At 25.8% G+C, this 15,776-nt stretch overlaps 1 protein-coding gene and 1 non-coding gene across 2 annotated transcripts in view; both read left to right on the top strand.

Annotated features, from left to right (window-relative positions):
• The first annotated feature begins 789 nt into the window (after positions 1 to 789).
• Positions 790 to 15,776, top strand: part of LOC146887156 (uncharacterized) — a 39,172-nt gene continuing 24,185 nt past the window's right edge. Inside the window, exons 1-3 of the mRNA XM_085672048.1 lie at positions 790 to 1,189; positions 1,385 to 1,579; positions 2,711 to 3,078. Of these exons, the coding sequence (XP_085528174.1) occupies positions 790 to 1,189; positions 1,385 to 1,579; positions 2,711 to 3,078 (963 nt within the window). The remainder of the gene's footprint in view (positions 1,190 to 1,384; positions 1,580 to 2,710; positions 3,079 to 15,776) is intronic.
• On the top strand, positions 4,967 to 5,040 carry TRNAI-AAU (transfer RNA isoleucine (anticodon AAU)). The gene has a single exon. It is a non-coding gene; the product is annotated as a tRNA-Ile (tRNA).

The raw sequence follows: 15,776 nt of genomic DNA, 5'->3' as shown, positions 1-15,776 counted from the left end.
TGAAAAACAAAATGTTATACCATCATCATAGATGGCCACTCCCAACATGTCTTATCCCTTCTTCGTCGACATTGTGGCTGTTTTTTCGGGAAATGCATGGCAAACAAATGCAGTGAATAATTCTGTAACATTTTAGGAAACGGGAAACTCCACCATTACTTTTCTCTCTGCTCCAAACGCGTCGATTGTCATCGAAGGACAAATCAGAGTTACCTTCTATTTACCCCCAACAGTCTAAGTTAACCCCATCCATAACCTTTTCCCTCCACCTGTTTGAAACCCAGTACATGAGGCGAAAACTGTAAATAAATAACACTCTTTCCTCTTCTAGTGTAGGAAATATAGGATGTACTAAATGGTGTAGACATAAGATGCATACAATATTGTAAATATGTATATATATGTGAATATTTTAAGTATAATTAGATATCATCGTATAATTTTGCCTTTAAATTTTATTGTAGGAAATAATAATAATAGTTAAATAAAAAGAATTTTTTTTTCGTCACATTAGATGGTATCAGAGCGACATTTCATGCGAGATCTGTGAAATGTGCTCATTATATTTTTTTTAACTAACTCATACGATTCCAAATGGCAAACAATAGGAGGAACCATGAATTAACTTAAGCAATGCAAGCTATCAGAGACATGGTTGTTGCTCTAATAAGGAATCAAAGACTTGAAGGAAACCCTGAATCACAAGGTTTAACTGAATTTAGGAGAAACAAACCCCCATAATTTTCTTGAGGATATGATCCATAAAAAGTTGAATTATGGATTAAGGAGATGGAGGAAATATTTCAAGTTATGAACTACCGAAAGGTGAATTATGTTGTATTTATGTTAATAGGAGAAGCTGAATATTGGTGGGATGGTACCAGGAGATTACTTGAAGGAGGAAGAATAATTATTACCTGGGATGTATTTAGAACAAAGTTTTTAGAAAAATATTTCCCTAATGATGTGAGGAGAGCAAAAGAAATAGAGTTTATGCAGTTGAAGCAAGGAAGTATGACAGTAGGGGAATATGCTTCCAAGTTTGAAGAATTAGGAAAATACTCTACCTTCTTTTATCACCCAGAGGAAATGATGAAATATATAAAATTTGAAAATGGGCTTAGGGATGAATTGAGAAAAGCAGTAGGAATACTAGAAATTGCTGATTTTCCTACGCTTATTCACAAGTGTAGATTTTTGAAAGATTTTGAGAACAACCAAAATATCAAACCAAAGTATTTTGGACCCCAGAAAAATAAAAATAAACGTATTGAGGGAAAACCTTACAATCGCTCACAATGGAGGACCCAATCCAACCAATCTTCATCAAGAAATTCTAGTAGATCTGTATATGATCATATCATATGCTTTAAATGCGGATAAGGTCATCCTGCTAAAGATTGTCATCTTAAGGAACCAAGCTATTTCAAGTGTGGGAAACCTAGTCACCTATTCTCTGAGTGTGAACAACAGAAGCCACATTTCAATCCAGCTGCAACCAAGACAAGACCTACCACAACAGGAAGAGTGTACACCATGACTGGAGCTGAAGATACTGAAAACCATGATCTAATTCAAGGTATGTATTTTATTATAGGAAAAACTTTAAATGTATTGTATGACTCAGGTGCAACTCACTGATTCATTTGCAATTATTGTGTTCAACATCTTAATATGTCGACCTCTTTTCTAAAAACTAGTTTGGTCGTTTCAACTCCCATAAATGACTCGGTAATTACCAATAGAGTTTGTTTAGACTACCCACTGTTCATTGAGAATAGAAAATTTCTTGTAAATTTAATATGTCTACCTTTATCTCAATTAGATGTAATCTTAGGTATGGACTGGTTATCTTCCAATCAAGTCCTTTTGAATTGTGCTAAAAAATCAGTGATATTTCCAAACTATGTGAATCTTCTAAAATCACCTACCAATTCAAAAAGTGAACCTTTAAGGAATGAAATTCAAGGGTACTTATTATTATCTTCTATGGAAATAAAAAAGGAAGTTGAGTTGAAAAATATAGCAGTTGTTCAAAATTTTCCTGAAGTCTTTCCCAATGATATCCCTAGTTTACCACCTAACAGAGAAATTGATTTTTCCATAGATATGATGCATGGAGTTGGACCAATCTCTATGGCATCATATAGGATGTCACCCTCTGAATTAGCAAAATTGAAGAAACAATTAGAAGAGTTACTTGAAAAATAATTCATTCGTCCTAGTGTGTCACTTTGGGGAGCCCTGATTTTGTTAGTTAAAAAGAAAGATGGAAGTTTTAGGTTGTGCGTAGATTACCGTCGATTAAATAAATTCACCATAAAGAATAAATACCCCCTTCCTATAATAGATGACTTGATGAACCAATTGAGAGGAGTCTCTGTATTTTCTAAGATAGATTTAAGGTCAGGATATCATCAAATTAGAGTAAAAGCAGAAGACATACAAAAAACTGCTTTCAGAACTAGGTATGACCATTTTGAATATCAAGTGATGCCTTTTGGTGTGACCAATGCTTCTGCAATATTTATGGATTATATGAATAGGATCTTCCATCGCCTTTTAGATCAATTTGTGGTTGTTTTTATAGATGACATTCTTATTTATTCTAAGACTCTTGAGGAACATGAGGAACACCTTCAAATTATCTTGCAAATCTTGAGAGAAAAGAAATTGTATGCTAAATTTTCTAAGTGTGAATTCTGGTTAGAGAAAGTAAAATTCTTAGGACATGTGATTTCCAATAAGGGAGTGTCAGTGGATCTGACCAAAGTAGAAGCAGTTCTACAATGGGAGCCACAAAAAACAGTGACTGAGATTCAGAACTTTCTCGGTTTGGCAATATATTATAGAAGATTCATTGAGGGATTTTTTAAAATAGTTGTTCCTTTAACTCAACTCACCAAAAAGGGACAAGCTTTTGTGTGGACAGAAAAATTTGAGAATAGTTTTCAAGAACTCAAGAAAAGATTAACCATTTCTCTTGTTTTAGCATTACCTGATCCTACTGGGCACTTTGTTATATTTCGTGATGCTTCCAAAATGGGATTAGGGTGTGTTCTTATGCAAGATAGAAAGGTAGTGGCATATGCTTCTAGACAATTAAGAACACATGAGAAAAATTACCAAACCCATGATTTAGAACTAGTTGTCATTGTTTTTGCACTTAAAATATGGAGACATTATGTTTATGGTGGTAAGTTTGAAGTTTTTAGTGATCATAAGAGTCTCAAATACTTATTTGACCAAAAGGAATTAAATATGAGATAAATGAGATGATGAAATTTCTGAAAGATTATGATTTTGAATTACAGTATTATCCAAGTAAGGCAAATGTAGTGGCAGATGCTTTAAGGGGAAAATCTTTACATATCTCCTCACTAATGATTCATGAGATGAATTTGTTAGGAAAATTTAGAAACATGAATTTATCGGTCACCCTAAGCCATGATAAAATGCAATTAAACTCCATTCAGATCACTAACAATTTACAAAAGCAAATCCATGAGACACAAGAAAGTGATGAGTTCATTAATAAGAAAAAGAAATTGATAGGTCAAAGGGGTGGGGAGAATTTTGGTATAGATAAAATCGGAAATTTGAGATTTAAGGATAGAATGTGTGTACCAAACAATGAAGGAATTAAGAAAATAATTCTAGAGGAAGCACATAAAAGCAAATTAAGCATGCATCCGGGCATAACAAAAATGTATCAAGATCTCAAGAAAATGTATTGGTGGCCCAAAATGAAAAGGGAAGTGGCACAATATGTAGCAAAATGTCTAGTTTGTCAAAAAGCTAAAATAGAACATCAAAAGCCAGCAGGAATGCTACAATTCTTAAATATACCTGAATGGAAATGGGATAGTATAGCAATGGATTTTGTAGTTGGCTTGCCACGAACCATTCAAAAATTTGATTCCATATGGGTTATCGTGGATAGATTAACCAAGTCTGCTCACTTCTTACCCATTAACATCAGGTATTCATTAGAGAAATTGACTAAATTGTACATAAGAGAAATTGTGAGGTTGCATGGAGTTCCAACAAGTATTGTGTCTGATAGGGATCCTATTTACTTCTAAGTTTTGGGGAAGCTTACATCAGGCCTTGGGGACTAAACTCCATCTTAGCTCAGCATATAATCCTCAAACTGATGGACAATCAGAAAGAACAATCCAATCTTTGGAAGATTTATTGAGAGCTTGTGTATTAGAAGATTCTGGTAGTTGGGATCGATGCCTACCTTTGATTGAGTTCACTTATAATAATAGTTTTCATTCTAGCATAGGTATGGCACCTTATGAGGCATTATATGGGAGAAAATGTAGAACACCTTTGTGTTGGTTTGAGACTGGTGAAAATTTAGTATTAGGTCCTGATACGATTCAACAGACAATAGAGAAAATCAAAATGATCAGGGACAAATTTAGTATTGGTAGTCAAAACCTAATAGCTAATGTTTGTGACCAATTTAGAAACTAACTCATAATTGAAACTATCCTAAATATCAATTTAAAGACCAATTATAATTTTTTGAAACTATTTTAGTTGTCAATTTGGTCACTATATAATGACTAATTATTTTTTGTCACTAAATTTGGTCGTTATTTCAAATATTTTCTTGTAGTATACTACAATTTTATAAATTAGATACTTCATTGATAAGTATTGATAAAATATCCTAAAGTATCGAACACGATACGTGTCAGACACAGATATGTGACCTAAATTAAAGTATCGGTGCATCATAACTTGTCAATAAAAGACAATGGGTAATATAGTAATTTTGGTAATATCTTCTTTTCTTAATATGTAATAGATTAGTCAATATACAATTTTTTGTTTTTTGTTTTTTTTCCTTTTATAATTAGTCAGTATCCAATTATTTTACCGATAAAAAAGTTTACCAGATTATTTTTTTCAATAAAGAAGTTTAACAGGTATTTAGAATAAAGAAATGCATAGCCTATTAGCTCAGTTGGTTAGAGTGTTGTGCTAATAATGCAAAGGTCATAGGTTCGAGACTTGTATAGGCCATCTATTTTTTTTGTATCCAATTATTTTTCCAATAAAAACGTTTATGATTAGAGCTACCATTGTCTTATTTGTTTTCTTTTTTTTCCTTTTGTAATTATTCAATATACAATCTATGATGAACGAATACGATACTAAAGTAAAAAAATATAAATTAAAAGTATCATTACAAGAAAACTTTTAAATAATGACAAATTTTAGTAATCAAAAATATCTTAGAGAACAATTTCCTATTTAGATACCAATTATTTTGGTAGTCAGAATCTTGGTAGCTAATGTTAGTGACCAATTTAGAAATCAATTCATAATAGAAACTATTTTAATTATCAATTTAGAGACCAATTATAAATTTTTGGAATTATTTTAGTTGTCAATAATTTTTAGTTTTTAAATTGGTACCGAAATTGGACACTATATAGTGACTAATTATTTTTTGTTACTAAATTTGGTCGTTATTCAAATATTTTTTTGTAGTGTACTACGACTTTATAAATTAGATACTTCATTGATAAGTATCATAAAATATCATAAAGTATCAGACACAAATATGTGTCAGACAAGGATACGTGACTCAAGTTAAAGTCTCGGTGCATCATAGATTGGGACTAAATTGAGACAAAAATTGAAATACATGGATCAAATTAAGAATAAGGAAATGACACATGGCATAATAGTGACACGTGACATTATCAATGCTACATCACACTATCACTGCCACGTGGCACGATGTCAGCTTGACACGTGGCAATTTTTTTCTAAAAAATTTAAAAAATAAAAATATAAAAAACATAAAAAAAAAATCAAAAAATTCAAGAACTGACATTTTAACGTTGTTACTGCATCACTAACAGAAAGGACTTGATTACATCAAATTTCCCAAAATAAGAACCAAATTGAGATTATAAAAAATAGAGGAATGAAATTGATATTTTGCTACGAAAATGGAGACTAAAGACATAATTTAACCTTATTATTATTATTATTATTATCATCATCATCATCATCATTATTATTATTATTATTATTATTATAGTTATACACACATTCCATTTTTATTTACTATGGGATCATATCTCAATTACTATAATTTTTATTTGTTTTGTTGTTCATTTTATTTTTATATCTGTGTAATTATTTGAATTAAAAAAAGTTAATAAAATTAGTAAATGATAAAACTGACAAATAATTTTTTATTATGAATAATTATTTAAATTTAACAAATAATAATTAAGAGGATAAAATTGTAAAAACAAAAAAAAAGACACAAAAAATGTGTATCTCTTTATATATGCAGTTCTTGTATTATTATTATTATTATTATTATTATTATTATCACTACGAGATATTATTATAATGATATTATTATTATTATTATTATTATTATTATAGTTAGATACACATCTTAATTTTATTTACTACGAATCATATCTCAATTACTTGTCCTTTTTACTTATTTTGTTGTTAAAGTATATCTTTATATATAATTATAGATTATTATCGTTAACATTAACCTTAGTATTAACATTGACATTAATATTTATAGCATAAAATTTATTATTATTATCATTAGTTTGTTAGTATCGGTATCATTATTATTTTTATTATTATTATTATTATTCATAGTGGTGTTATTCTTATAAGTGTTTTTTTAATTATAAAAAACGTTATAATACTAAATACTTTTGCTAAATAGATATTTAATCTTTTAAAAATTTTACAATTTATAATTTATATTAATATTAATATTAGTAATTTTAATGGTTAAATAAATATAATAACAATTATATTATTATTCTAAAAAGATTTGAAATAATAAAAAAAAAACATGTGTACAAATGTGACCTTAAAAATCGATTTTGTGAGGTTAAGTTGGGCTTAAAATTCACTTCTTACATGGTATCACAACCATTGTTTAAAAAAGCTTATTCTAGCAAGATTTTTTTGACATTCTGTTTCATCCACTATTTGACTGCTAACGAACCACCCATTTTTAGATCCACGCACGAGATATATACACCTCAGCATAATGGAGTGTGTGGGAAGTTCCACATTGACTAGAGATAAGGCGGTTTTCTGGGGTTGAGTTAGGCTGAAAATTAACATCTTACCACGCATGTGGGTCATAGGCTAATATAATTATTTCGTAAAATCAATTAACTACATCATATTGTGATATCAATTTTATTTATTATATTTAAAACTGAATTTACTACTTCATTACTTTAATAATAACATTCACAATAGTATAACCTACTTTTCATGATAGTTATTATTCTATTTTTTATATTATTATTGTTATTATCAATTATAACTATAATAATTATATTTTTATCAACTCTAACTAAAATTATTATAATTATAATAATTATTATTATTATTATTAACTATAATTATTATGATCATTATTACTATCAACTATAAGTATTATTATCATAACTATTAACTATAATTATTTCCATTATTATATTACTATTACTATTATTATTACTATTATTATTAATAAGAACTATAATTATTATAATAGTTATTATTATTATTATTATTATTATTATTATTATTATGGTTCGATGCACAATTTACTTTTAGTTACTATGTAGGGATCATGTTTCAGTTACTTGTCATTTTTATTTGTTTTGTTATTCATTTATCTTTATATTTGAACAATTATTTCAATTCAAAAAAATAGTTACTAAAATTAGTAAAATAATATTGAAAAATATTTTTTTATTATAAATAATTATTTAAATTTAAAATATAATAATTATGAGGATACAATTTAAAAAACAAAAAAAGACACAATATCTTTATATATGTAGTTGTATTATTACTTTTTTTTATCATTAGGAGACATTGCTATTATGTTATTATTATTATTATTATTAGTTATATTACTATTATTTTTTTATCACTACGAGATATTGTTATAATGTTATTATTATTATTATTATAGTTAGACACACATTTTATTTTTATTTACTACGCAAACATATATCAATTACTTGTCATTTTTATTTGTTTTGTTGTTCATTTTATCTCTATATCTGTATAATTATTTGAATTAAAAAATAGTTACTAAAATTTAGGGTGACAATATGGGCCCGGCCGTCGGGCCATATTTTATTTTTATTTACTACGCAAACATATACTTGCCATTTTTATTTGTTTTGTTGTTCATTTTATCTCTATATCTGTATAATTATTTGAATTAAAAAATAGTTACTAAAATTTAGGGTGGCAATATGGGCCCGGCCGTCGGGCCAGCATGCAGGCCACAAAGATAACGTAGGGCGGGTCAGGATAGTGAACCCGCAAGTCTGCATTGGCTCGTGGCCCGCGCGAGCTAGCCCGCATAAATAAAAAATAAAAAATTAAAACTTTGCACTTGTTATTATCAGTTACTTTTTTTATGAACTCTTGCATTAACATTTCTCAAATTCTTGTATGATTGATAAAGACAAGTATTATGTATTTTTTACTGTGCTAAAATTTAAATAATAGATTGTGTTTGTCATAGTACGAACATGATAAAAATGTTAAATTATCAATTTATCATCAAACTCCCCAAAGTCTTTGCTTAATTTTGTGAATTTCTTAAAGTTTTCCAATTTTTTGAATATTGAAAGCTTTATCATAAGAATTTAAATAAATTAAAAAAAAGCAGTCTAGCCCACGGGCCCGCAGTTATGCGGGACATGCCAAACATTTTAGCCCACAATTAAAATGCGAGGCAGGGCGGGCCGGGCCTAAACGGTCGAGCCAACCCGCATTGTCACCCTTACTAAAATTAGTAAAATAATAAAACTGACAAATATTTTTTTTATTATGAATAGTTATTTAAATTCAACAAATAATAATTAAGAGGATAAAATTGTAAAAACAAAAAGTGGACACAAAACATGTGTATCTCTTTATATATGTAATTATTGTATTATTATTATTTTTATCACTACGAGATATTATCATATTGGTATTATTATTATAGTTAGATACACATATTAATTTTATTTACTACGACATCATATTTGAATTACTTGTCCTTTTTATTTGTTTTGTTGTTGATATATATCTTTATATATAATTATAGATTATTCTTTTAAAAAATTTATAATTTATAATTTATATTAATATAATTATTAGTATTTTTAATGGTTAAATAAATGTAATAACAATTAGATTATTATTCTGAAAAGATTTGAAATAAAAAAAATGTGCACGTGTCCGGTTTATAGACTATTATAATTATTTCGTAAAATCAATCAATCCTATGTATTGTAATATCAATTCTATTTATTATATTTAAAATTGAAAATATTATCGCATCACTTAGATTTACTACTTCATTACTTTAATAATAAAATTTACAATAATATAACTTAATTTTTATGACATTTTATTACATAATACTTTTACTACTTTATTATTTTAATATAAAATTTAAAAAAATATATAATTCACAGGTCAGTCTACTGGTTTGAATAAAACCAAGCTACAAACTCCACGTCATTCTCTCTATATAAATATATAAATAAGGTGATTATTTTACCCAATATCACATTAATTTTATTGGGTAAATTAATTAACAATTATGAAAATTAAAGACTAACACCATAAACTTATGTAAACATAAATACAAAATTATTGTATTACCATATATATGTTAATGGATAATAGTAACAATAAATAATGGTAAACTTAATTTAACTTTGTGTACAAGTATTTTATTTTATATATATATATATATATATATATATATATATATATATATATATATATATATATATATATAAATGGAAATTAATATAACTTTAATCCACTATCATCGAAATTGCGTATTTAATTCATAACAATTCTATGGATGCAATTCTTTTGAATTGATTTCATTCGTTCTTTCAAAATGGCAATCAAACAACCCAAATTAGGTGAAAGAATAAAGATATATACTCTTTCAAATTGTATTACTCATATTCACATATCAAACAAGGAATCAAACAAGCAAAACAGAATCTTCCACTACTCAATATTCAATCTTACAGAACGTGCCGAATCAGCATTATCTAAATTAATACCACAAAACATCATTTTCATAGAAATAATTTAAGCACGTGGTATATATTGGTGCGACAATGTAGCATAATAGTGCTTTGCGTGGATATATATCACCAAAAAGTACTACAACTCAGCATTAACATGGATCTATATGTAAGTGTATACAACAAAATCACTATTAAGCTTTCTTGTCTTGTTGGTATATGTCATTGAATAGGAACCAGTTAACACAAAGTGCTTGTGTGGTGGAATGTTCTCCCAAATTATCCGATTAGTAAGATTAGTAAGTTAAATTCAGAAAATTATTATGACTCTCCACATATTCACTATTGGAATCATTGACCAAGTAAATAAAATACAATTTTCTAAACCAAAAATTATTGATATGTGAAATAATCATTATCTTCAAATTAAATGTTATTTAATAATTTTCTTTTCATGGAATAACAATATTTTATTTTATCAATATTTATAATAAGTATTTTTCTTTTTATAAATTCATATCAGACATAATTGTGTATTTCAATTATACAGATATTTCAATTAATTTTATTTATATCAGATTAGCCAAAGTTTGATTTACTCAGAGTTTGATTTCATTCACTTTCTCTCCAAAATCTGTCCATCTATTAAACAAAGCATTAAGTCTACCAAAAAAGTGCATAATTTTATTGAAATCAACAAAGAAATGAAATTTATTTCAAGACTAATTACAAAGAAATAATAAAGTGATTGTCTCGTCCTTTTCTCCAAAACCCCTATAGTATGATGACAAAATAAATTAACCCGTCTGACATGAAAGAAATTGAATTTTTTTGTCCTTGAATTTATTTTAAACCAAAGGTGAATGAGTGGGTTATATGACCTCTGATCCACATTTTTAATTAAGAAAATGAAAAACTAAGTAATAATATAAAATATAATATTAAAATGAAAAGATTAAACTTTATTAATATTAAAATATTGAATATAAATAAGTAATAATATTATAATTTAAATAATAAATACATATAAATTTTTTCTCACAAGTCCAACTGTTTTTTCTATGCTCTCCACATTCATGACATATTTTTCTTTTCATTAGTAACATATCAATTAATATTTCAATTCCATTCTTAAATCTACATTACGAGTCCTTTTCTCTATCTCTATCTCTTCCATTTGTTTGTGATATGTGTGGATTTTCAAGAAGAATCCAATGTGATTCTTCACCTACTTTTTTCAATGTAGAATGTCTCATTCTTGAGATTTGATTCTAAAAGAAACAAGTTGTCAATTATATCAAAATTTATTAGTTGCATCTTAACATAATGACTTATGAGTTTAGGCAAATTGTAAAATAATGAACTTATATATCTCCTTTGATTCTTCAGCACGATTAACTAGCATGTTTGCTTATTGTTGTGCATGAATTCTTATTTAAAATCTAGGTATGATGGATGAACTATCTTTAATATAAACACCTTCAATATCTATGCTAGCATCCTTAGTCCAAGAGCGCAAAATAATGATTAGAAATTTCAACAATCCCTTTTTGTCATTATATTGAAGGATTTAATAACCCAATTGTTGGACAATGATATTTTGATTACTAAATTTTGACAATTTTTTCTTACAATATGACGTGTCATTTTCTAAATGGTTTTGAAATATTAAGAATGAAAAAAATAGAAAAATAGAAAACCACTCAAAAAATGCCAACTAAGATTGTAATAAAAAGTTATCAAAATTTAATAGTCAAAAAATCATTTTCCCCAAACCTTTTTGAAAATTTAAGCACTTTCCCCCTTACAAATGTTATCTTGATTTTTTCCATAAATACAATTTTTTTATTTATTTATTGATCTTCAATACGACATACTAAGATAATTGTCCTTTCACTTGATCTCTACAGATGGTTCAATATTAAATTCTTCACCAACATTTGAAGATTGCAGTGACATAACTTCTTCAAAAGAAGTTATTTTATTAGCATACATGAAACTATATAGCAATACGAGGTGCAAAATCATGGAAAATCTATATGTTTGCCTTAAATTTTTATTTTTTCTTTTGCCTTTACATTTTTGTTTTTAGAATTGTTATATATATATAAACATATTTAATTATATAAATTTTTCTAAACTTTTAATTAATTAATGTTTTAATTGGATAAACTAAAACAATTATTACATTTACATATTAAATTACTCTATTATAACTAATAATTAGAATTTAATTTGTAGGTTTTAATGATTTAAGTTACGATACTATTGTATATTTGCATTCTTAAAAAAATATAATATAGAAAAGTTAATCCTTTAAATTACTTTTTATTTTAAGTTTTAATTAAAAAAAAAAAGTCATGGACTAACTTGTCTCACCGTATTTTTGGCTTGTTAATTTGGCGGATTAGGAAGGTCAGATTAGAATAGATTGACATATTGAAAATTATAACCCTACCAGTCATATTTTGTTGGCCTAACGAGCTAACATGCAGATTGTGACCCACTTTGTGATCCATATATATATATATATATATATATATATATATATATATATATATTTATTGGAAATATCAGATGTTTGAATGCAACAAGGACAAATATTGTATTTGGAGTAAGATGGAACAACCACATATGTCATTTGCAAGGTGTTAAAAATATTATGCGATATCAATGATACTTTGAAAGAGAGAGTTTTTTATGCCAATAATAAGAAAAATTATGTTTTGACAAAGTTTTATTAACAAATTATTGACAAAGTACACATGACAATACTTGAATGGATGAAATAAAGGTTTGATATAATTTTGAAAGAGAAGAAAAAATGTTTGGTGTGTTAAAAAGCAAACTTTGTCAAAGATCATAGTCCTACATCAAAATTAAGATTCTACCACAGAGACATTTTGTTAACAAGTCTGCAATTTATGAAAAAATTAAATCTTTAATGGATAGTCAAAATAAATTGATTTCTAATTTCATAATATTAGAGTTGGTTAAGAAGAAGTAGAGATTATATAGTTTCACTTTATCATTAAAGGTTGAGTTACTTTACCAAACAAAGAAATTGGTTGAAAAAAAAAAAATACAAGTTTGATAAGGGAGACACTAATAAAATTGAATAAAATTGGATACTAAGTCTTATAATTTGATGAGGCTTAATTATGTTTGAGTTTTTCATAGATCTAATAAATTTTAATTGAATACCTATTAAATTTCTATGTTATATTGTGATATATTGAGTTTTTAAAATATTAAAACTTTTTTAATTGAGTGTCTACAAATAGATTTTACTATTTATATGACGTGAGAGTTACATAATATTGTTCATCCGTTTAAATGTCGTTATATAATATTAAAAGACTTTGCTGATGAAAATTTCCTTCGAGGATTTACATATTTAACGAAAATTATTTTTGCAGCAAATTAAAATTATAAAATTATAAAATATAATTATTTTTAAAGTAAATTAAAATTATAAAATTATAAAATATAAAATTAAAAGATAAAAAAGTATATAAAATTATAAAATATAAAATTAGATAATAATAAAATTATGAAGTTATTAAATATAAAATAAAAAATATAATTTCATAATTTTTAATTATCTGAATTTATAATCCATATTTTTGTATTCCGTAATTTCATAATTTTATAATATCATAATTTCAAAATTTATATTTTTTTAATAGTAATTTTATTATTTTTGTAATTTTATAATTTTAAAATTTCATAATGATATAATTTTATAATTTTATAATAGGTTAATTATAGAATATAAAAATATTTATTATAAAATTAGATAATTATAAAATTTTGAATTTAAAAAATTAAAAAATTAAATTTTATATTTTATATTTAATAATTTTATTATTACCTAATTATTTAATTTAATATTTAATATATTGTTTATATTTTAGTAATTTTATATTTTTAATTTGTTTTAAGAATAATTTTCCATTAATAAAGTAAACCTTAAAAGAAAATCTTTGTTATTAAAATATTTTATAATAAAATGTTACGTGATAACATACAATTAGAATGACGGAGTAAGGTAATTACTACGTCATGTCATACAATTAACGACCAAAAAATTAATTAAAAAATTTTAAAATTTAAAAGACTCAATCGATTATAAAAATTTAATAGTAAATCAATTGAAAATTTCTGAATTATTTGAGTCTCAAACTATAATTAAACTATTTAAAAAATACTTGATTAATAGTTGATATTAAAACCTAAATCATAAAGTTTGATTTTCAATAAAACAATTGAGATAGTTACAATTAACATCGTTTATCTAGGTTGAAATATCACAAAAAGAAAGTACTCATAATAATATATAATAATATATAAGACTTTAAAATTTTAACTTTTTAAATATTATAATTCAGCACCTAATTTCTTCTGAAATCTTGTCGGGTATAGTGGTATCATTATAGCTTCGAAATCATTAAATGTAATGGAGATGGGATGGGCAATATTGAAATTAATTCGGTTTTTGTATGGTAAAATTCCAATAATCATTGTTACTATAGAATATGATATACACGTCCAGAGGATTTTAGAAAACATTTGGATAGAATGTGAATGTATTTTACTTTTACACTTAGTTAAAGATTTTAACATTATCCCTTCACATTTACAAAATAGACGGAGATATAAAACTTTGAACCTTTCCACATCTTCATGGAAGACAATTTTAATGTGGATTACTTAGCTCATTTTTATTTTTTGTATGAAATTTTCGTTGTCTGGTTTTATGATATATCATATTTTATAAGGATTTTCTTTTCCTAATAGACATTCTTTATCATGATATTATTTCTGCAATTTTTCTCTCTCTCTCTCATATATATATATATATTAATCTTTATTTAATTTCTTGACATGCTTGCATCTATTTTTTTTTTATTAAGAAAAAAAAAAGTCTAAATTATATAACTCAACCTATCACCACAACCACAATAAGTGATTCTCCTAGGTCAAGTTGAAGAAGCATACGTGGGACTAATATGGAAGGTTCTCCCAAAAATCAATGGCTCCATAATGAATATGGAATATTAATCTCCACTTTGAAATTGAAAACCCTAGATATTCAGATTTTGCGTGACTTTGACATGGAAATAGAAGGATTTGAAAAATCAAATTTTAGCTTAAATGTTAGGTTGGATTTATTTCTAGCAACCACTTCAACAAAAATTGAACAAGGTAGCTAGATGACAAGTGACCACGAAAATAAAGCAAAAGTAATGATAGTATTTGGAATAACTATATATGTTTAAACTTTAAAACTAATTATTAATTATAATTTGCAACTTTTTAAAGATAATATTTATGTAAACATGAAAATGATGAGTTATAATTTTTGTATATTTAGAGCTTGAGCCAAGTTATCATATATTAAGAAATTATATGATTAAGTTTTAAGTTACAATATCATTATTTTTAAATTACAGTACCTATATTGAAAAAAAGCGTTTTTAGCTGTTATTATGGTGAGATTTATTTTTAATTTTGCTTTTACTTAGGAGAGTTCTTTTAGCTATTTTTTTTATTATTTACTTTTCGCTTGAATTTCATTTTCTTTTAGAAGATTATTTACAAAAATAATATTGTATCTATGTAAATTATTTATCATAAATCTAAAATACATTTTTACATGTTACAAACATTTATCTATTATAAATGTTAGATAGCATAAACATTTAT

This window comes from Vigna unguiculata, chromosome 4, assembly GCF_037176805.1.
Source record: "Vigna unguiculata cultivar grain cowpea cultivar isolate G323 ecotype 2 chromosome 4, ASM3717680v1, whole genome shotgun sequence".
In the NCBI taxonomy this organism is placed as follows: Eukaryota; Viridiplantae; Streptophyta; class Magnoliopsida; order Fabales; family Fabaceae; genus Vigna; species Vigna unguiculata.
The sequence above is the reverse complement of the archived record's forward strand: the minus strand, read 5'-3'. Positions and strand labels throughout refer to the sequence as shown.